Source organism: Pleurodeles waltl, chromosome 11 (assembly GCF_031143425.1).
Source record: "Pleurodeles waltl isolate 20211129_DDA chromosome 11, aPleWal1.hap1.20221129, whole genome shotgun sequence".
In the NCBI taxonomy this organism is placed as follows: Eukaryota; Metazoa; Chordata; class Amphibia; order Caudata; family Salamandridae; genus Pleurodeles; species Pleurodeles waltl.
This window is the reverse complement of record NC_090450.1, coordinates 745,229,222-745,253,322: the sequence shown is the minus strand read 5'-3', so window position 1 is coordinate 745,253,322 and position 24,101 is coordinate 745,229,222. Positions and strand designations below refer to the sequence as shown.

Sequence of the window (24,101 nt, the reverse complement as noted above, 5' to 3'; positions counted from 1 at the left end):
TGATAGAGCACAGCATGTTAAGTTCTAATTCTGCCCTTCAGGTTCCCCTGGGAAGACATCATCCCCCATACCTGAGCAAAGGACTGAAGTTTGCAAAACAGCTGTAACAAAGCATTCAGCAATCAGCATACAGTTGTGGTTCTCTGGCTGAAATCTCACTCTAATGTGTAAGGGACACAAAAGTTTTTTTTAATAATAAAACAGCCAGTGTTCTAAGAAAATGTCCCTACGTAAGGATGTGTATTTTCTATGAATGTCAGAGACTAAACTTATACCACGTTCACCGTCAACCTATCTTGCGGTAGCCTTGAAGGAAGCACAGAGTGAGCAAGAATGTCTTGTTTGAGAACAGAGTGCTGGCCTAGGCAAAAACAGTCAGAGAGAAAATAAAACAAGACCGTAAAAGTGGCTACTGTAACAATAATAAAGCAAAGCTGAAAAAAATACATCTAAGTTAAAGTGCACAGTGGCAGGCCTAGTATGTTAAAATAACGTGCATGGAGCTATAACTAAAATGGCTACACAACAGGCCGATAAGTGGACCTCGTTGAGGCTCGAAAGGGTTGTGCAGAAGGATTCAATGGTGATGTACTTGTTTGTAATGGAGGCAGATTTTGGCTCAAGGGTGGGCTGACCATACTGGGCCCGCAGATGGTACAAAGAGGAGCAACCTGTTCTGGAGAGTAAAAAAATGTGTCTTTTGCGGTGGTAGAGCGACAGCCTCCGGAGCAGGGGGTTCTTCTGACGTAAGGAGACTCTCTAGGAAGTGCACCTTTCACCGACCTTTTTTGGAGACCCTTCGATTTAGTTGTTTGGCCCTTTTGAGGTCTTTCTTTTTCCACGTGGGCATTTGTGAACAAGATTCTTTAGACACTAAATTTGCCTTCAGGTGTGCTCTAAAAATCAGAAAGACCTCTTGTACTGTGCTTTGGGGTTCAGGATTCCCTTTTTTTCTGGGGGAAAATCATTCAAAATAAATCTAATGGCGTCAATCGACTTTTGATAGGAACTGGGATCGCGGGGAGTGCCTTAACCACAGGCTTGCCTGCCTGCGAGCAGAAGTCAATCTCAGGCTGAATCGCCTTGTTCTCTATGGCACTAGATAGTGCCAAAGCTTCTTCTCGTTGAGATATAGAAGATTTGCGGTTATCTCTTTTGCTGGCAATTGGTTCTTTTAGTATGATTGGAACAGTATCAATAATACAGTTGGATCCCCCGATTAATTTTTCCAAAAGATTTAAAATAGATGAAAGTAGTCTCTCTAGACCAAGGAGAGAAGAAGAGACGTGTGTATTTTGATCCGTGGGATTACTTGGAAGATTGATGTTTATGTTCAAATTGGGGGGTTACTGAAAAATGTGAACATAATGAGGGGTCGTTAGAGGGGGTGCTACTAAAGAGGTTCAGGACCGTGGACAGTGGCAGGGGGGAGGACTGAAAAGTGTTCGTCCCCTGCTGAGGACCATATATTTTGTATAGATCTAAGTCCAGATCAGGAAGCGTGAAGTCACTTGACTGATGACCCAAGTGACTTTGGGAGGGGGATTTTTTCCATGGCTCCAATATACAAGCCCTCCCCTTTAGGGGGCAAAGTCGTCAGAGTTATGAACTGAAGGAAGGATGGTATAGTGAGAAGGTACCGCAACTATACTTGGAGCCAGAGTCTCAGTGTAGGAGGGGGATACTGGGGGAACAGGGAAATCCTGAAATACTTCTTCAGAGACATTTAGGCATGCTAACCCCTTGCAGGTAGATTGCTGTTGGTCCCCCGACAAATTAATGATCCTGTTGCCAGTAGGTAAAGACTCCAAGAGTACAGGGGGAGCTTTATCCCAGAGGGAGAAGATTTGGTTTCTACATTTCAGCCCTGGGACGGCTATACCCTTGTTCCGGAGAGGATTGGATTTGGTTTTGGAACAAGACCTCCCTGGGAGTAGACGGCCAGATCTCAGTTTTTTAGCAGTGATTGTACCTTTGCTAATGCCAGGATTAGACAGTCTTGTAAGGATCCACTCCTCTGGAGCTATGGGGAACCCTTAGGGCCACCCAGAATAGTCTTTTAATGCTTATCCAGGTGTGCTGCTCTCGGAGCTGACGGCCAGAGATGCTTCACATGTCTTCTCCAGGGGCAGGTCGCGTAGAAAATCTCAGGATCGCTGCCCAGGATCGCTGCTGTTGGAATATTTATATGGCTTAGGCCTTTTAGGCAAGGGCCACCTAGACCGGGATCAAGTTTCTGTGTTCAGATAGTTACAGGCCCACGTTAGACTAGGAGCCACCTGCTGATAGGATAGTTAGGTTGCCTGCTGATTGAATTGCTGGGCTTCCCAGCCTATGCATTGGGGCAGCCTACTGGTGGACTGCGCGGACTTGGTGCGGTCTTGACGATCTTGGCAAACTGTAGTGCAGATAGTCTGTGGAGTGTGCGGGCCCTTCAGGGGCCGGTAGCTTTGGCGTCGAGGGAGAGCTGGGGAGGGTGGCATTCTGCAGCTGGTAGGCACTGTGCAAAGGCCGCTGGAGAGGAAAGGAGGCGGGCGGGGAATACCAGGGAGCAAAGGAACACTCAAGCTGCACTTCTGCCTCTTACCGCAGTCCTCCTGGTCCAGTTCGGCCGCTAGGCTCCCTGCCCGTGACTCTCGCTATGCCAGTGGTTCCATACCGGCTCCAGTCTGCGTCTTGCAGCTCTCTCAGTGCTCCTGGCGCCCGCGGAACCCAGCGGCGCTGTGCGGCTCACTCGTGCTGCTGCTACTGTGTCCGGAACAAAAAGGAGGGCCGTAACCCAGAAGCAGTCACACACTGCTGACTGAGGCATGCACTTCTGGTTAGAACCCCTGCGTTTGCTGCACCGGGGACTCACATCAGGCTGGTGGGGTTTGTCCTCGCCACCTGACTCCAGGCACCTGGCTCGAGTACAAGCCGCAGGTAATCCGTGGGCCGTGGGCGACCTCTGGGCCAGCGCCTAGGTGTTGACAGGTGCGGCGAGCGTGGCAAACGCGGCGAGTGCTGGAAACCGCACCAGCCCCCTGAGGCTCCCGGCACCTGAATTCCGGCGCCCGGCTCCCAGCTCGGGTAGGTCCGTGGGTATTCTGTGCGGCGGTTGGCAGTCCGCACCATCCAATCCGTGCAGTTTACCACCCCTGTAGACATACATTTTGGGAGAGATGTATTGGATTGTTGGTTTATACAGCATCTCTGTAGATATAAGTGCACTGTGATAGCTGTTCACTTGGGAATAAGTGTCTTGCAGAAGAAAACTGCAGTTGTTCCCCAGAATACGAAACTGGGAGTTTAGGCGAAGCAGCTGACATGTTTTGCAGATGGTCAGAAGACCTGATATCTCACTACAATATGCCCATCAGAGACAACCCAAAACGCTTCAGATCCACACACATTGGTTGATAGGTCTCACATCCCCCTCCCCCCACCCGCTTGCTTTCAGTGTAACCCTAAGGAAATCCCTTGTTCACCTCAACACCACAGAGACTATAGTGAGCTGGGTCTATCCTTGGGCATGCCATCACACAACCCTCCATTGGAAAAATCGTTATCTATTGACATATGTGTCTACTTGTAAGACCTAATGGGCCAAGTAATTATTGAACATTAAAACTTCCAAAACATGGGAGGAATAGCTTTTTGAAGAACCACACAGTCAAAGACGTATCTTGATATACATTGTATTTTTTGTAGACTTTTAATACAAAAAGGTTGCTGTCAGACAAACTCTTTTGATGTCTACAAGTCTAATAAATCGCCAGTCAGCCATTGGTCATCTTATAGCACCCTTTTTGTCAGTGGCTGTAATAAGCATCTCCCTATGTCGTGATAGAGGTGATACTTAGAGTTTTCATATACTGTTCTCTTCAAATGCCCCTTGACACTCAAAGGCAGTGCTACACACTGACCTGGCCTCTGAGCAATGACACAATGACAGTTTAGGTTGCGGAGCATTGAGCAAATTATGCTAATGGCCCAGAATGGAAATCCAGTGACTGGCTGCCAAAAGCAGAGGAGCACCCTTTCCAGACACAGGTAATGGCTGGTGACATTTCAAAGTGGTGGGGTATAAAAGTAGAGGCTGAGTGTTACCTAGTGAGTGAGCCAGACTGACATAAGAAGAGTTCTTGGGAGGTTCTTCCCACTGAATAATATTGAAATACAAATCTGGAAGTTGTGGCTTTTAAAGAAAATCAATGGAAAATTAGGAAATTCTAGGAAGGGCAATAAGCAAGGAACAATGCAAAACTTGCATAATTAAGTTTGCACACCCCTGATCTCTGAGTGGAGTAAATAAGTTAAGTTATAGGTAGTTATCTGCAAGACCTATTATTAACAATTCCTTGAAATGTGCAGAGTGGGCTTTGGCTTTGCTCAGAAGAAAACTTCCCTCTCACCTCATACTGTTGATTTTGGTGTTATCATTCTGCCACCTCTGGAATGCTTGCGATGCAATGCACGAGGACCTATTTTACCTCTCAAAGTACAGTAATTCATCATACTTTCTCACAAACCTGCATTGTAGAGGTGGATGAGCCACTTAAAGCTCGATCCAGATGCCAGGCTCTGGCTCAATTAAAGGTCTCCTTTGAACCTTAAGGCGAAAAAGAGTAAAACGTTCATGTGGCTTCTGGCTGCCACTCTCGCTCTGACGAATTGCATAATGTTAAAAACAAAGCATTAACATTTGAGGTAAAATGAGAGACAAATAGATACCCATTTAGTGGTTGATTTGTACAAAGTGAACCCTGGAAACATGGGATTAATCCTGGCTTTCCCATTTAACCAAATTGTGTGATCTTAGGCAGAAGGCAGGTATATTGTGTCACCAATACCCCTTTTTCTTCATTACCTCTCAATAAACAGTTACTTTCTCCCACCTCTATTTCATTGCATACAGAAAGTAAGCTTTTTAAGAGCTTCTTAAAAGGCACAAGAAAATGACAATAATTATTCTGTGTGAGGAAGGTTGAAGCTGGAGACCATATATGGTTTGAAAGTAATGAAAAGACTGAAAATGGTACACTAAGGCCCTCATTCCTACTCTGGCGGGTGGCGGTCGCCGGCCGCCAGGCGGAAACCGCCATATGGCCGCTCCGCAGTCGAAAGACCGCTGGGGCCATTCCGACCTTCCCGCTGGGCTGGCGGGCGCTAACATTGTTAGCGCCCGCCGGCCCAGCGGGAAGGCGGCCTGCAACACTGAAGCCAGCTCCGAATGGAGCCGGCGGTGTTGCAGGTGTGCGACGGTTGCAGTTGCACCCATCGCGCTTTTCACTGTCTGCTAAGCAGACAGTGAAAAGCATGCTGGGGCCCTGTAAGGGGGCCCCTGCACTGCCCATGCCAGTGGCATGGGCAGTGCAGGGGGCCCCAGGACACCCGTTCCCGCCATCCTCTTCCTGGCGGTGAAAACCTCCAGAAACAGGCTGGCGGGAAGGGGGTCGGAATCCCCATGACGGCGTTGCTTGCAGCGCCGCCATGGAGGATTAGCCCAGCTGGGGGAAATCCGGTGGGAAACCGCCGGACCCGGTTTTCCGACCGCAGCTTTACCGCCGCGGTCGGAATGGGCTTTGAAGCACCGCCAGCCTGTTGGCGGTGCTTCAGTCATCCGCGACCCTGGCGGTCATAGACCGCCAGGGTCAGAATGACCCCCTAAATGCCCTAAGATGTACAGGAGGATAAGTATCGGAAAAAAGCAGAGGTAGTGCAGGAGAACACAGTTGGTGTAAACAATGGTTAGCAAATGGGTAGACTGGATGGGATTTGCTGTCTTTATCTGCTACCATGTTTTATGGTGCACGACAAGCTATTTCAATGAGTTTCACCTCAGCGTTCTACACTATAGAGATGTCCTCAGACTCAAAGATTACATACTCGTTTCCTGCAGTTTATTTCAAGTGCCATGTATTGTAGTAATTTCCTTTGATTATATGGTCAGGTCAAAGATCATGTGATTTCAGGCTCTGTGATGTAATCATTATGCAAATTACCATAGTAGTAAAGTGAAAAATCCTACGTACTTTGGGCATAGAATGTTTGCACGTATACCACAGCCCCCTACCGGACTGCCCCACTTCCATGAAAATCTTTGTGCTGCATGTGACTCTATGCAGTATAAGGGCAAATCAAGGGAAAGTAGGATGTGAAAGAATATTGGTGAGTCCTAGCAGATTATTTATCTACCATTTGTCTTTTTTAACGTTTCTGAAATTTCAATTCATAATTTAATGGTTGTGATTTAGCCGAAAATAAATCATAAATTCAACGTTGTTTTGAACAAGGGCTCTCAAAATATGTTTGTCCCAAAATTTGTTTGGCCGCCAGCATTCTTAACACTATCCTGATCACATGGCCTAGATGGAGATGCTGGATGTAAGAGGGCAAATGAGTAATGGAAACAGAAATTCAGCCTCCAAATCCCCCATCGCCATCTAACAAAGTGCTATTGTAAACACATTAGTCCTTTGACCATACATACATACAGGAACCTAAGAACCTTGTCCAGGGCTCAGTGATACAGGGGATAACGGTTAAGGGAATTAAGGCACGATGTCTCAATAGTGTGTTGTATATTAGAATATGAATGATGATGGATGTTTGTAAAGAATATTCCTTAAAACATCAGGATGTACAAACTTCACTATATTTGTTTGGTTCCTCAAAAACAATAAAATATATATAAAAATAACAAAGACTTGTGTTAGGTCTGGTTGCCTGAAAATAAGGTTTTCTGCAGGATTTCACATTTTACTGTATCAAGTGTGTACGGGGAGCAAAATCTTAAAGAAAGGAACGTTGACAAGAAATTGTTAGGGATGTGACATCCAAATTAAAAATTAACATAAAACTAACATCAGGAGTAAATTTGTCCGGTTAATCGGAGCCACTTATGCACTAAATAAAAAAATAGGTAATTTATGGCGAATGCCATTGTAAATCCGATTCGAGCAGAATGAGAGTTTCTACCCTAATCAGAACTAGAAAAGTTGGGGAAAATCCACTCCTTTGCCTTTTTCCCATGCATATTTTTGCAGGACACCTCGAAAAGACTTTGGTGCAAACCCTGCAGGAATCAGTGCACAAACATTGATTTCTGTTTATTCCTGTGTGAAAATTTGAATTCATTAATCCCAAATCACTTATCACGAGGGCCTAATTATGTTTTCAATATACAAATTCCATTTACTGTCCCTGCAGAAGTTAAAAATGAAGGCGAGCCTTTTAAATCTTTACTAGAACAGCACCTTACCCCAGGTTAGAGCAGAGCACTTAAAACCCTTTTAAGAGGGGGAATTTAACAGGATGTCTAAAATTGGAAACAAGCTGTAATTGTATGATAAGCAGCAATTGCTCAAATGCAAGTCCTTAGAAATCAGTACTGGACACAATATTTATAGTGCACAAAAGATAAGAAACACGTTCTTGATATCCGCCAACAAACGAGAGCTATACATACAAAACAAAGCCTTTTTCATGAAAGGCTATATACTTTTTTTGTTGCACATATTCCTGATTATTATAGCACTTCTTCACTAACAGTGTTGAGGAATGTTTTGCCATTCCAGGACTTCAGGAGTACTACTGCGGATCCCCCAAGTCATAGTTTGTAATGCCCAAGTTTAGCCCTTTCACCCATTAACATTCCTTATATGCAGATATTTGACCACGGGGCAAACACCGATGTTCTTTAATCATGGATGTTTTCCCTGCGGTTATTTTTTTTTATATATAGGGTAGTGCCCGTCTGCACCCATGCTCCTTCCCACCCTGCCAATAGCCATTTTGCCATCTTCATCTGTTGCATTGTTTATTTATGCCGTGCAGTTAGGTGGCGAAATACCCATCAGCAGGAATGATATGGCACACACCGATATTTTCATCAGCCTATAGGACAGACCTCATATGCTTTGAAGATCTGTTTGTGACCAAGGTCGAGCTCACATACCCAGTCTCATTATACCCATATACAATCTTAGATACTCAAGTACTGCCAACTAAAGCTTTAACAGTCTCTGTGATTATTATTTTTTTAAACTTTTTCAGTTATGAATTTATGTTCTCACCTGTCCCTTCCTTCCTCTGTAGGAATGTCCTTGCTATATGGAGTACAGACCATGCACTGGCCTGGCATCTTGGAAATGACTTTCGGAAAGATTCTGCCTCCTGGGCGAAGAACAAGTGTGTAGAATGGTACCAAGCAGACAGAAAGCTGCCAAATTTCCTGGAAAATATTATCGATTGCCCTTGTACGCTGGCTCAGTCCCAGGCTGACACAGGCAGATTCCATGTAAGTTAGTGATACAGTCTATAAATGTACAGAGATTGGGCTGAATACCACTAGAGTACTCACCTTGTATTTTATACAGACTTAAACAAGTGGTGACAAAGGAAACGGATATTTTTTTGCTTTGCTTGTTTGTTGCCTTTATTGTGCTTGACAATACTTGTAGAATTGTTGTGCAAACATTGATATAGCAAATAGCAGTGGGTGGCCTTCCTAGACTGTTATTTATGTAAGTCCCAAAAACTGAAACTGTCATGTTGCATGTTGAGGCAACATGAAAACCATCTAAACATTTTACAACAATATTTTATTGTTCTAAAATGGCTGACATGTTGTACCTAGATTCAATGTTCCAATCGTCTCTGAATTATACAAAATAATCCAAGATGGCTGACAGCCACTGTTTGGCATGGTAATGCTAGCAGCACAGTTCTACAAGATTTGGTAAGTGTATAATGACAGTGAGGTGGCTGGCAATGGATGAATCGTTAGTAGTGAGGACTGAAAGCGGCTGAGATACGAAGGGGGAGAAAAATCAGCAGTGTGGAAAGGTGAAACACAGATTATGATTTGTTGGGTGTGAATGGTATGCATTGAGGTTGTGAGCTTGGGTTTAATAATTTGTTGGGGGAATGGGCAGCTTCAATATGTTACTGTCTAAATCATTTTTTAAATTGTACAAGTAAATTTTGAATAAACAAAAGTAACAAGGTGTTTTGAATGTAGAAATTCACTTGTGAGGTTTATTGTATTTCGTGACTCATCCGATGAGAACATCGAGTTGGAGGTGGGTTGTTCTCTGTTTGTTTTGTCGTGCCTTACGTGTTCCATTCCAATGCCAGGGAACTGTTGGGGAACCCCTGTTACTGTTATTGGTCAACAGGAGTGTCCTTGCAGTTGTTCTGTGATCCACAGGTAAGGTGGGGTGACTTTGGCCACAGGGTTGGTGTTGCCCGAAGTCCTGTTTGAGCCAGTAGAAGGCCAGCAGCAGGTAGGCTACCGAACTCGGGGCACAGCAGGTCCAGCGTTATCCTTTGGTGAAGGCTGGTGTGTGTCTTTTTCCACCAATCTGGACTCAGATGAAACACCTGGGTTCAGCAGACTCGGGTACAACTTTAGACCATTGAGGAAGGGTCTCCTGGGTTGCCCAGCGGGGGTCAGCAGTGATTCGAAAAATGTGGTTACTGACTTGCCAGTGCTAGCGCACCTGGTCCTTAGTAAGTAAACTTACAGGGGGGACGTGTATAGGTCGATGAATCTTTTGATTTGCATAGAGTATCCTAGCTAGGCTAATGGCTGTCACACAAATGATTAATACGCAACTCAATAAACATTAGTCATCATCAGCAATTAATCAAAAACATAACACCCCATGACCATCCAGTCATGAATAACCACAACTCACTATTCATTTTAGTAGTTTTATTCCCTATTGTTTACAATACTAATTCATGAAAATTAGTTCAAGTTTTATTCATGTCAACAAATCTGTATTAATTCATTAAAAGGCGCCAAAAACATAGCCTAATCAAAACTTGCATCAGAGTACATTCTAAAGCAGTAGCATAAGTCAACAATAGAATCCGGAATGAATAAGTCAACATAAGTAGCAGAGCTCAGCAAATTAGTTTGTCAATCATTTGTCTCTGTCTTTGTCAATATCATTGGGACCTCACTTAACCCAGATTAGCATCAGCATGTGGGACTTCATGCAAAAACAGTTTAGAACATGAATTTGGAAAAACATCTAGCTAAGAGTAAACTTATTTAAACAGCTCTGTTGGTACCTAGAAAGAAAAGGCACAAAAGTTAATTCAGTCACATTGTCATATCTACTTATCCTCGGTATGGATCAGCAACAAGTCAGTCTTCGTCCTCCGGTGATCAAGCGATAGGCATCACATCAGGCTCTCATGAGCATGAGCCCAATGAGAGAATCTCGTCATCCGTCTCTCTATCTCTCTCCCTCTGAGGTTTTCTTGCTTTGTCACGGCATTATATCAAAGTCACCCAGACTATCCCCCATTTCCTAATTGGTCAATTAATCACACAATTTTACTTTGTCCAATAGCTTTCACAATTCATATCTCTGAATTCTAATATTACACAGTTCTCAGATTGTTGATTGGTTCACTTTGTGATGTCCTCATCATCCGGCTCGTCAGGTATTGAAAATGTTGCATCTTCCTCTCCAGTCAGTGTCGAGTCCTGGGAAAGTACGCTCTGAGCGCTTTACACACTACTTGCTACAATTTAGTTCCATCGTCTCCTGTCCGTCGGTCCATGCAAAGGTTTCTGCTAAGCAAATTTTATTAGACAATGAACAGTTCATGGTTAGTCTGATTTGTCAGCATCTTTTCATTGAACGCTAATATTCAGCTTCTGCATGAGGCCTGGCAAAACTAGGCCACGACTTTGGCTAAGTTAACGTCTACAATATATTGCAAAACATAAGTTATATCTCTCATTATGACACACTACTACGTTATTTTAATTCATTTTTAATATTTCACATATGTTAGTCATTCTTTTAATATAATTAATGAATCTTGGCTACCACTCTCTGAGGTCACAATTTCAAACGTGCACATTATTTTTCTACATCAGTCATTTTCTACATTTTTCGTTATTCAAAATGCATAAACAATCCCTCCTCTGATGACTAAATATTTAATCACACTACTTTTTCCTTTTATCATTCACAATTCTGTCTCTTCAGCATTTTGTCTTCTCCTTAAATCTTCCCTATAGATTCTTTATCTATTTCGTTCTTCCCTCCTCTGTTTATTTTTAGATCGTCTCAATTTTATCTTTTGGCACAATTTACATAATCCCCATGTTCCTAATATGCAAGCAATTACAATCATTATTCCCTGTATGATTTTTAGTAATACCCCATTCCAAATGTTACTAAGCCAATTCCCCACTGAAGCAAATCCTTTCCCTACCTTTTCCCAAACACCTGGTTCCTTCCATTCCTTCAAATTACTCCTTGAGTTAGCCAGGTTCGTAAGTAAGTCTCTTATCTCCTTACTATTGTTAGGGATGTATGAACAACAATGTCTAGAGTTAATCATTTTACAGACTCCGCCGTTCTTCACTAGAAGGATGTGTAAAGCAAGACGATTTTGAAGAGTCATAGCTCTACCCGCAGCCAATTCAGTATCTATCAGGAGTATTGCCCCTGTAAAATTTGTCAGCATGTTAACCACAATAGTAGACAATTTTTTAATCTTGATCGAATTCAGGATGACTCCTAATGAAGGAATCACCTCACCAAATATATCTCCCACTATCGCAGAAGAGGTTTCCCTCCTCTGTCTTTTATGATCTAATTCAGTCAATTTCTGAAACCTTTTCAAGTCCCCTAGCTGGTAAATCTTTGGGAACACTATTCACAAATAACATGTCCCACACCATCCTCTTGGAAGATGGTAATGAGCATTAAGTCCACAAATATAGTAAATTTTCGGAATCGCAGGGTCCTGACCATTCAACATAAAAGTCCATTTACTTTGAAACAAAAACACATGCCTACTTTCACTCGTTCCCACAAATTGAGTGTCAGTCTGCGATGTTGGCCTATATATACAAAGCTTCTCTACATGTGATGCATCTAAAGCTAATTTTCCTTGTGTCTTAATTGCGGTATAAGCATAATCATTCTTGTAAGTCCTTTTCTCTAAGCCTTTTTCTAATTTCTCCTTTAATGCTTTTCTCCTATCATCAGTATGCCCCAAAAAGCTTTTCTCTAAAGGTGTAAGCAAACATGTGAGATTATTTTTGTGTGCATATGCGGTTCCAAACGTTAGTGTAGGCTCAAATAATCCTCTAACCAATACTATATAATTATCCTTAACTACTCTACTCAGATAGCTAATGATAGGAACAAATGAAAACACTACATCATAATTAGAGTAAAAATACTGTATATACTCTTGATCATAGAACCTTGTTAGTATCAGGCTGCAACTTATCCCTTAGGTTAGTGGAAGACTGTGGTACGCAACTCCTTCCTCTACTGTCGAAAGAATTTGCGTACACACGAGACAATCCTTTTCATCCATCGTCTCAACATACTCACTCAGCAACCAATAGAAGACATTAGAAGAAAGTTCTCCTTGAGCATTAGTATAATTATGCAAATATTTCTCATCTGACTTAAACCTCTCCAAAGCTGTTAGTGTAGTAGTTTCAAAAGCAGTAGTATGGATGGCACCTTTCGCATCAAGAACAGACATACCCACAGTCACTACAATAAACAAAATCCCACACATAATTGCCAATCTAATGCTTAAATTTTTACAGCGCTTAGCATTCCTAACTTGATTATTAAACTCAGCCATGAACTGTAAAGAATCAGAAAGCAGAAGTAACTTTTGGAAAATCAGCAAAATAAAAAATAAAAATATTCTTCTTTTAACAGTTCAGTTTCACATTCTGGAACCCTTATCCTTGTCAATATCGATTTGCACCTTGTCACATCCAGTTTTCAATGTCAAATCAGGTTATCAATGTCTTTTCCAGTTATATTTCAACAGTCTCTTTTCTCAAAAGGTTTTCAGATTGGTTCAACAGTTCAGCTTCTTGATCACCTTCAGGTTACATCAAAATACTGACTCAGAACCTCTCTATCGGAACAAAGAGCCATAAACTCGGGCTGCCATTTGTTTGTAGCTGCATATGCCCATTCAGGACCTGCATATCTTCGACTTGCTGTTCTTTCCTTTCAACTTTCGGTCACCACTTAACTCTCCTTCACTTAATTCTTCTTTTCTCGTGGTATCTACTTCTTCCTCTATTGCTTCATTTATGACCACTTCCTTTCTTTTCTCTACTCATGACTCAGGCCAATGATCTCCTTTCCTCGAACCTTCTGTCAATATTTTTCTCAGGATTGGACCTTTCTCTTTTTCCTTTTCTATGGTGTTTTCTCTTGATGGACCGGCAACAGGCTCAGGAGGAGTTAAATCACTTTGACTTTGATCCAACTCTACTCCCTCCCCTTCTTGGTCTGGCACTTGCTCTGTTTGTTTCTCAGAACCGTCTGACTCTGGGAGAACCCCTGCTGAGCTAGCCTCTCATTCTGTATCCGTCAAGATTGATTCTTCAGCACCCTCCTGTAATTCTTCACTCTTGTCTCTTACAGGGGTAATAAAACCATGTTCCACAGTCTATTGATCAATTTCAGGCTCTCTTTGTTCCTTTTCTTGTTCAGGTGCTGTGACTTGTTTCACGATTGTTGGTGCTCTCAACAATACTTCTTCATGATCCAGTGGACATGCCACTTTCTTCGTGTGACTCGCGTGAATCCAGTTCAGAAGTCCTGCACACTTTACAGCTGTTGTGGTTGTCAGGATCACCTGGTAGGGTCCACGGCCACAAGGCTCTAAACATGTCTTGCGCACCTGCTTGCGGATGACAACCCAATCACCAGCTCTCAGGTTGTGCCCAGGATCATGAATTGGTGGCAGTGTTGCGGCCTCCACCTGCTGAGGGAAAGAGCGTACCACATCAGCCAGACCCTTGCAGTAGTCCAACACCATATCATCTGTAATATTGACAAGTGCATTGGCTGGAACTGCTGGTAATCTCATTGACCTGCCCATGAGAATCTCGTGGGGCGACAGTCCTGTCTTTCTGTTGGGTATATTTCTCATTGACATGAACACCAAAGGCAATGCATCTGGCCATTTCAGATTTGTAGCTGCACTCATCTTGGCAATTCTTGATTTCAGAGTACCATTCATCTGCTCCACTAATCCTGATGCTTCAGGGCGATAACTACAATGCAATTTCTGCTCAATACTGAGTGCTGCACATAAAAGTTTAATCGCCTCATGTTTGAAGTGCGTTCCTCTATCCAATTCTAAAGAGATTGGAAATCCAAACCGTGGTATCAACTCTCTAAGCAATAGCTTCGCTACTGTGAGGCTTTCATTCTTTCTTGTAGGGTACGCTTAAATCCAATGACTAAAAATGCACACAATCACCAACACATATTTCAAACCTCCACACGCAGGCATCTCAATGAAATCCAATTGGATTCTGCTGAATGGACCTCCTGCTCTTCCAATGTGGCTCACGTTTACCACTGTCCCTTTTCCCGCATTTAACTGCTGAAAAATAACACAGCGATGACATACTGCTTCTTCGGCTTGTCTAAACTTAGGCTTGAACCAATCGATTTTGAACAAACTAGCCATGGCATCCCTTCCAATATGTGCCTGTCCATGGTAATATCTGGCCATTTGTGATAACATACTATTTGGCAGAACCATTCTTCTGATACCCATATCTCGTCCTGTCTCTGCGTGCATTTCATCTTCAACCTCCCTCTTTTCACCTCCATTACTCTGCAAATTTTTCAATTCTTCCATTGTGTCAATCACCTTTAATGCATAACTTGTACATGTGGTGTATTCTTCAGACATCAGCTCCTATTTGTGTTTGAATGATATAAGTTCAATGCGCAACATCTTGCGACTTGATCCGCATATCCATTTCCCAGTGATACGTAGTCCTGTGATTTCAGATGTGCACTGCATTTTACCACAGTAATTTCTTCAGGCAATTATATTGCATACAACAATTATTTTATCCTTTCGCCATTTCTCACTGCTGAACCAATAAAGGTCAAGAAACCTCTTTGCGACCAATTGACCAAAATCATGAAAAATTCCAAATCCATATTGGCTATCTGCATAGATAGTGACTCTTAATCTTGCAGATACATGGCACGCTCCAGTAAGAGCAACCAGTTCTGCTACTTTTGAAGAATATACGTCTTGAAGCCAGGAAGCTTCTAAAGTACCTGTAATTGTGCAGACAGCATATCCTGCTCTCAATGTCCCTGTACCATCTCTGAGACATGAACCATCAACAAAAACAATTTGATAATTTTCTTCCAAATCGAGTATCTCTGATATCAGGTCTTAGTTTTGTGCACAACTCAGTTACCTCGAGACAACCATGCTCAATGTCTTCTTCCTTTTCAATTTCAACAGTATCGCTTGGAAGTAAAGTTGCCGGGTTCAGCACTGTACACCTTTTCAATGTTACATTCGGAGCACCTAAGATGCTTGTCTCATACCTTGTCAGTCTTGCACCAGTCAAATACTGTGTTTTCGTCATTGTCAGTAAAATCTCAACCGAGTTAGGGACCATTACCGTCAGGGGATATCCCATCACTAATCCCTCACATTGTCAAAGGCTTTGCCTAACTGCGGCAGCTGCACTCAAACAACCGGGTAAGGCTGCTGCAACTGGGTCCAAGGTAGCTGAAAAATAGGCTACTGGGCAATAAGCACCTCTATAGACCTGTGTTGAGACAGACAAAGAACAAGTATCAAGTTCATGACAAAACAATGTGAATGGCTTTGTGTAGTCAGGCATACCCAACGCTGGAGCTCTGCACAAACTCTCTCTCAACTCAGTGAATGCTTTCATCTGGTCATGGTCTAATGTTTTGGGATCAGTGACGTCCTTATGCGTCAGTTGTTGTAATGGCTTTGAAATCTCAGCAAAAGTTTCGATCCATTGACGACAATAGCCTACCATTCCCAGAAACATCCTGACATCTCTCTGTGAAGTCAGGGAACTTCTCAGCAATATCATTGTAATCCTTTCTATAGAAATCCCTCTTGACCCTTTCTCAATTTGGTGACCCAGATATTTCACCGACTTCTGACAGTACTGTAATTTCAATGATGACACTTTATGACCACATTTTCCCAAATGATTCAACAGGGCAATCGAGTCGTACTTACACTTGTCCCTTGTTTTGGAGGCAATAGGTAAGTCATCAATGTATTGTACCAGAGTCGATTGATATGGCAATTCCAATGACTCCAGATTCTTTTTCAGGATTTGGTTAAACACGGATGGTGACTCCGTTTACCCTTGAGGAAGCCTGCACCAGCTGTAGACTCTGTCTAGGAATTTGAAACTAAAGAGAAACTGACTATCCTCATGAAGAGGTACAGAAAAGAAAGCTTGTGACAAATCAACCACAGTAAACTATTCTGCCTCACATGGAATTTGGAACATTATTACTGCTGTAATTGGTGCTACGGGACAACACTTGACCACTATGTCATATATTTTTCTCAGATCCTGCACACTTCACACCTTTCCACACAGCTTTTTCAAACCCATTGTCAGTGAATTACATGGGCTGCTTAGCACTTCTTTCAAGACTCCCTGCTTCACAAAATCTCAATCATCTGTGCTACTTTCATCAAGACATCTTGTGGCATGTTGTACTGTGGAAGCTGCGGAAACACTACATTTGACTTCAAGGTAACCTTAATCGGCTCCACTCCCTTGATCAAACCCACTTCTTTGCCTATCAGATCCCACACATTTTCCTGTACTGTTCCCTGCAAATCTGAATTAAGCTCCTTTACTTTAAACATTGGAAAAAGGTCAATCAATGGGTCATCTTCATGTGGTATTGTCATTTTCTCTTTCTGGGGTTAGTTCTTCTTCATCATCACTATTTGTCTGAATCTCTATCCCAGCTGTTGAGCAAGAGATCGAGCATTTAGTTTTGCATAATAAGTCCCTTCCCAGCAGGGATACTGGACTGGAATCGCAGACTACAAATTTATGCATTCCCTGGAAGTTGCCAATCTCAACTTGTACTGGATCTGTGATTGGGTTTGTCAAATGTTTATTCGCTACCCCACAACCTGAACTGTTCTCCCTGAAAGAGGTAAATTTGGAACTTCTACACACCTCACTGTGGAATGTGTAGCTCCTGTGTCCACCAGAAGTGATACCTTAGGACCCATCACTTTTCCCTTCATGAAAGGTCCTCTCTGATCTACCTCTAGGGACACTGCAAGCATGCATCTGAACTATCACTCAACCAGTCACTGTTTGTTTCTTTCTCACTATGTAATGGAAATCAGTGCACGGTGTTACTACTTCTGTTTTGTCTCTGACATGTGACCTGTTGAGTAAGCATCAACTGTTGCTGCTCCATTGGGGCTTGAGGTATTTGCATTGGCTATCTAGGTACCATGGAAACCTGCTTCTGCACTTGTAACTGTGTCATCTGTGCATGTGGCATTTGCACCTGCTGCATTGGTTGAAAATTCTGCATCTGATTTGCATAATTCTGAAAATTTGGATTAAGTCCTCTCATTCTGGGACTTTCACATTTTGAAATGTATAGACATCACCCCTTTGCTGAACAACACCATCCTGCACTCCCGCTTCCAGTGTCCCATGTTTCCGCAAAGGTGACACAGTAACATCTTCTTCAGCCCTTGCACATAATTTTTAACCACTACAGTACTCAAATCCGGACCACGATTTATATTGACTCCACGACCCCTACCTCTCATCTGAGGCTGAAACATGACATTTTCCTGCTGCTGTGGTATCTGCTGAACAAAAGTCCCTTGCACTCCTGTTTGTGCTGCCTTAATCTGCATCACCATTGCTTTCTCCTTCAGCTTTTTCTGCTTCAACTCAATCTCATCACTACAGTATTTTGAATACTGCAACACATCATCAATCTACTTCGCTTGCCAGCAAATCAAGTGACTCTTAATCATCTGACCTATTTCAGGTCTCAATCCCTCCACAAACCTGAACACAAAATGCAACATGTCTTTTGGCTCGATCGCTTCCTTGCCACTGTACTCCTTGAACGCTTTCAACAATCTTTCATAGTACGCATGTATCGACTCCTTTACCTCCTGCACTGTCCTGTCAATTCTCTGCCAATCAATATTTTTAGGTGATATTCTCGTCTTCAGGTATTCAATCACCTTATAATAATGCTTCATTACTTCAGGAGATGGTGCACCTGTAGTCCTATCCCTTTCTGGGTCACTCGTTGGCCAATCTACAGCTCTTTTGCATTCCACCCACAAATCAGCTGAAACCACTATTTCTAGTAAAGTATTCAGGTCTTCCCACAAACATTTTGAAAGCTTCACAAATCTACCTGTCTGCTGGTACCATTCAACTGGTTTCTCCCTCAGCTTTGGATTATCATTTGGGAATGACAAAATATCACTCCTGTGCCAAGGAACGTGAACAAACTGCTCTCCTGGAATCTCCCTCATTGGTAACATTTTCACCGGAACCTTTTCTTTTTGAACACTTTCAGACCCTTCTAGTGAATCTCATTTCAGTTTATCCTTCTTCATTGCCCATCTGCCTTCCCACTTTTCCAATGCTCCCCATATCTGAGCACTCTGCAATAATTCTTTAAGGTGCGCTTTCATTCCGGCTGACCTCATGTGTTCAAAATCCTTTGTCTCAAAATCTAACCTGTAACTTCGTTTCAAATGTTTTGTCTTTCCAAATTCAATATCATGCTTTCTGCTACATCTGCCAATCTCTGATGTAGCCTGACCACCTCTCTCGTAATTCTTGGGCATAAGTATCTCAGCTCTTCTTCTGTATAGGATTCCAATCTATTCACTCCCATTGTCTCTTCGACTAGTTCCGTTATTTCTGTTCTCATCCTAACGCAATCAATCTGCTCTTCACTCTTTGACATATCCTGTGGAGTTTTCAAACTATCTAACCACTCATTCAGCTACTGTGCTGTCAATCCTTGTAACGTAATGTTACTCGCATTTAGTGATGGCACCTGCTGCACCACTGCACCTGGATGTTGCGGTGTCAAGAGCTTCAAGCTCTGACTTGCACTTGGACCATTTACTGTATTGGGAAGCGCAACTAGTGGACTGAGATCCATCAGTGGTCTGGATCCATCAAAAGTCTGACGCATGGAAGAAATTACCTGCACATGTTCTCCCACCCCCCTACTTACAAGGCTCTGTGACATTTCACCCTGTTCCGCAGTGGATACTTTCTGTTGCGCAAACAATGGTACCACTGGACAAACAGTAATCAGCAGCGATATTGCATCAGGGGCTACTCTAGCACCCATATTCTGTGGAAGGGCTACTCCCATACTCTAATTCATCACTGGAGTCACATCTGACTGTGTCCCTGTCATTGGCGTAAACCTCGGCATACCCTGTGGCTGTGCCTGGGGCATCAGTATCGGAGTTGGCTGAGTCTGTACCAGTAATGGTCTTGGAACCACTTGTTCTGTAGGTACCACTAAGTTTGCGGTTGCCTCAAGAATCGGTACTTCAGGATAAATTCTCTGTATCGGTTGTGGTTGCATCTGCACTTGGATCACCGAAGCTGATAATGTATTAGGAGTACTCTGCACTACCCCTTGTACCTGTCCATTTTCTCTCTGCACTGGTCCCGCTGTCCCCGACACTTGTGCTGGGGCAGGTGGAGCAGAACTTGTACTTGGACCTCCCTCATGCACCGCAAATGGTGGAGGTCAGTCTCTCAGCACCTGAGTAATAAGATCCTCAATATCTGAATCTTCCTCTTCTATGTAGGTCTTTTTCTTCTTTTTACTCCCTGATGAACTTTTATCACTTTTGCTAGTCTTCTCTTTCTCTTCTGCCTCATCTTCCTCTGTGATAGCATGAAACAACTTAACATCCTGCAATGTCACTGTCCTCCACTTCTTCTGTTCCCAATCCCATCTCGCTTTTGCTAGAGATTTCTCCACCTTTCTTACTCACCTCTGAAACTTTATTTCTTGCTGCTGTCTCGCTATCAGTTTCTAAACTGCTAATGCCTCAAATTCTGCTGGTCTTGCAAGAGGTCTTGTATCATACAACGTCATCCGTAACTGATCCAAAACTCTCAAATTAAATGATCAATGCTCTGGAAACGCTAAGACTCCCTCTTTCTCTGTCAACTTGCTCCATTGCTTTAACCAAAGACATGGCGCGACACCTCGCTCCTCCATCACAATATAAGCCAGAGAATTTTCCGGTGGGGTAGGCTCCCCTACAGTCGCCTTAATGTATATATCGCCCTTCGGGGCACTCTTAAAGGCTTTGAAAAACTTCATCTTCTCTACTTTTTGGATTTTCTAATCAAATCAGGAAATTACTTTTACTCCCAAGATTCCCTTCACCCGTGTTCTCAACCAATTGCCTCTCACGGACAGCTGCCCATCCCTGCGTGACCCTTCGCACTGACCAACCTATCCCAGCGCGGCTCCAATGATGTTACACTCACACACACTGCGGCTGACAAAGTCTTGCAGCTCGTCCTCCTAAACTTCAATTCATTCAAAGCTAATGCAAATTATTGCAAGTTTACTACAGAAAGGTTACACAATCACTTCAGAGACCTTACAGATTTTCACTGATGGCCCTTTCGCTCATACAGCTATTCCTCATTCTCAGTCTCCCACATTTGCAAGTAAAATTCGACCTGCGAGTTTTACTCTCAACTGATCAATGGGTCTGTCCTGATGCACATAGGACTCACCAGATCTCAGTTGAAAATTTCTCTTGTCCACTTTAACTCTCACATTGACTTGTTGACCACGCCCGATTAACCTACTAAACCAAACAGATTACTACATATAACCAAGTGCCTCCTACACTTTTCAATATAGTCTGGAGTCTGAGACCACGCAGGGTCCGTGCATCAACAACCACGTAGACAACTTCTGAGCACTAAGCGCCACACACATATGAAGTTCGGCGACTTCCCTACTCTCATACTGCAGAGTACGCACACTCCTACTAAACTTCAAATGGAGTACGCAGACTCCCTACTTCCTTCACATACGTCACAATTCACCTGTGATTTGCATAAGCTGTGCAAGCGCAACTTATCACTTTCACACTATCACTAAAATGCCGAGAACATACCTAACTCTACTTGCCGGATCTGAGATATTCATTTCTGGGCTTAAGGGGACATCTTCTTTGCTGCAATTGCCATTTCAGAAAACAAAATCTAAATCTCAAAAATGAATAACTAACCAATCCTAAACTACTACCATAACCCCCTAGCTAGTTCTCCAATGAAACTAACCATCAAGCTGCTACCAAAAACTGCTAGCGTGCCAGGTCCTTTGGAAGTAAACTAATAAGGGGACGCGTATAGGTCGATGAACCTTTTGATTCGCATGGAGTATCCTAGCTAGGCTAATGGCTGTTACACTAATGATTAATACGCAACTCAATAAACATTAGTCATCATCAGCAATGAATCAAAAACATAACACCCCATGACCCTCCAGTCATGAATAACCACAACTCACTATACGTTTTAGTATTAGTCACAAAACTATTTCATGAAAATTAGTTCAAACTTTATTTGAGTCAACAAATCCGTATTTATTCATTAAAAGGTGCCAAAAAACATAACCTAATCAAAACTTGCATCAGATTACTTTCTAAAGCAGTAGCATAAGTCAACAATAGAATCAGGAATTAATAAGTCAACATAAGTAGCAGAGTTCAGCAAATCAGTTCATCAGTCATTTGTCTCTGTGTTTGTCAATGTCATTGGGTAGGGACCTCACTTAACCCAGATTAGCATCAGCATGTGGTACTTAATGCAAAAACAGTTTAGAACATGAATTTGGAAAAACATCTAGCTAAGAGAAAACTTATTTAAATAGCGCAGTTGGTACCTAGAAAGAAAAGGCACAAAAGTTAATTCAGACACATTGTCATATCTACCTATCCTCGGTATGGATCAGCAACAAGTAAGTCTTCCTTCTCAGGTCATCAATCAATCAGCATCACATCAGGCTCTCATGAGAATGAGCCCAATGACAGAATCTCATATCGCCTTGACTTCTCTCTCCATCCGTCTCTCTATCTCTCTCCCTCTGAGGTTTTCCCTCTTTGTCACGGCATTATATCAAAGCCACCCAAACTATCACCCAATTCCTAATTGGTCAGTTAATCACACTATTTTACTTTGTCCAATAGTTTTCACAATTCAAATCTCTGAATTCTAATATTACACAGTTCTCAGATTGTTGATTGGTTCACTTTGCAATGTCCTCCTCATCCGGCTCGTCAGGAATTGAAAATGTTGCATTTTCTTCTCCAGTCAGTGTCTCTATTGTTCAAGTCCTGGGAAAGTATGCTCTGAGCGCTTTACACACTACTTGCTACAATTTAGTTCCATCGTCTCCTGTCCGTCGGTTCTGCGAAGGTTTCTGCTATGCAAATGTTATTAGGCAATGAGCAGTTCACGGTTAGTCTGATTTGGCAGCATCTTTTCATCGAATGCTAATATTCAGCTTCTGCATGAGGACTGGCAAAACTAAGCCTTTGGCTAAGTTAAGCTCTACAATATAATGCAAAACATAAGTTATATCTCTCAATATGACATACTACTACGTTATTTTAATACATTTTCAATATTTCGCATATGTTAGTCGTTCTTTTAATATAATTTGTGACTCTTGGCGACCGCTCTCCGAGGTCACAATTTCAAATGTGCACATTATTTTTCTACATTAGTCATTTTCCATATTTTTCGTTATTCAAAATGCAAAACATTAATTAATAATTTCTAATTAAGACATTTGCGTTAACACCAGCATGGGCTTTGTCGGCTCTGATGGCCCTGGTGCTGGTTCCAGGAGGTCTGCCGACCAGCCCTTGGAGTCACTTCTTCGGTCTGTGGCTCGGGAGCAACGTTTTCCTGATCCAAGAGCCACAGGCACAGTCCTCTCTTGCTAGTCTTAGATGCAACAGGCACAGTCCAGCATACGGTGCTGCTCTCTTGCCAGGTCCCAGGGTCAGCAGGACAATACTTCTTCAGTCCTTTCTCCAGTTTCATCATGATCTGAGGTTCAGGGTGCAGGGGTGCCATATTTATGCCCAGAAAACACCCAGCAGGGGATGATGTGGTCAATAGCTAATGGGCTACCAAGATCCCTTTCACCCTGTGACGAATTCTGGCTATATGTGTATTCCATCGAGCAATCCGAGAGTGCATTGTTCTGCCCCTCTCAAGATGTCGGAACCTTTCCCTTGATGTCAGGAGCTTGGTAGCCCACCCTAGAGGTTTAGATACCTGTGGGCTTTGCTCATTAGAAAACCAATTTGGCTATTGGCTCCCCTCTCTGTTTCCACCCCAGCCTGTCTATCTGAACAATGGGGGAGCCCTTCAGCAGTGTGATCATAATTTGCTCACCAAAAGCGGCTTCGCTTTTGAAGCTCGCCTTGTGGGCCAACACTTTCAATGGCTTCCAGCAAGGGGAGGGTAACAGCTTCCTTAGTAGCAGTCTACTATTTTTCCTGAGTCGTATAGTAATTCACACTACTCCACAGCAAGGCAGAAGGCTGTCCGGTGGCCAGCAACTGTGCAAGGCCACTGGACAAACTAGGAAACAGAGGGACTTTTCTTTGAAAGTTAAACTAATTTCGACTTGGGCATCAAGTCAGATTTAATGCCTCGATTATTTTGATTCCTTCAAGTACCCATTGTAGTAGTTCCATTCAGACGTTAGCCAGTCTGAGAGCTCAGCCTGGAACTCTGTGTTAGCCAAAGGGGCTACTGACTTTTCCACAATAAAAACATGAATTGGATTTGTTTTCTATTAGACATACATTAAACGCATATACCTTACTTAATAATATACAGCTCCCTGCCTTAATGCTCCAGAGGCCTTCCTTAGGGAAGACTTGCATATATTGTTAAGGGAAATTTGGGCTTTGCCATTGGCTTAAATCAGTTACTCTTAAACTGTTTAATGCTGCACCCCCGCAGTGGGGAAAATAAAATCATCGAGCCCCCTTCAGAATTTTTCACAGTTAATCTATTACATTGGCAATATTGAAATATGTCTAGACTTATTTAAACATTGCAGTTAAGTTTTGTTACCTTTTTAAAAACACAATAAACGTGTTTCTGCTTAAAAAAAGCAGTGTTATCTGCATAATGCTTCTTTTGGCCAGACCCTGGTGCCCCCTTGGGACCACTTGAGGCAGCCCAA

General features: G+C 42.8%; 1 protein-coding gene across 3 annotated transcripts in view; it reads left to right on the top strand.

Moving 5' to 3' along the window:
• LOC138266092 (uncharacterized) overlaps nt 1-24,101 on the top strand; it is an 896,417-nt gene that overhangs the window by 350,256 nt on the left and 522,060 nt on the right. For all 3 annotated transcript variants that reach the window (XM_069214468.1, XM_069214470.1, XM_069214469.1), the window contains exon 18: nt 8,080-8,281. In XM_069214468.1, the coding sequence (XP_069070569.1) occupies nt 8,080-8,281 (202 nt within the window). The remainder of the gene's footprint in view (nt 1-8,079; nt 8,282-24,101) is intronic.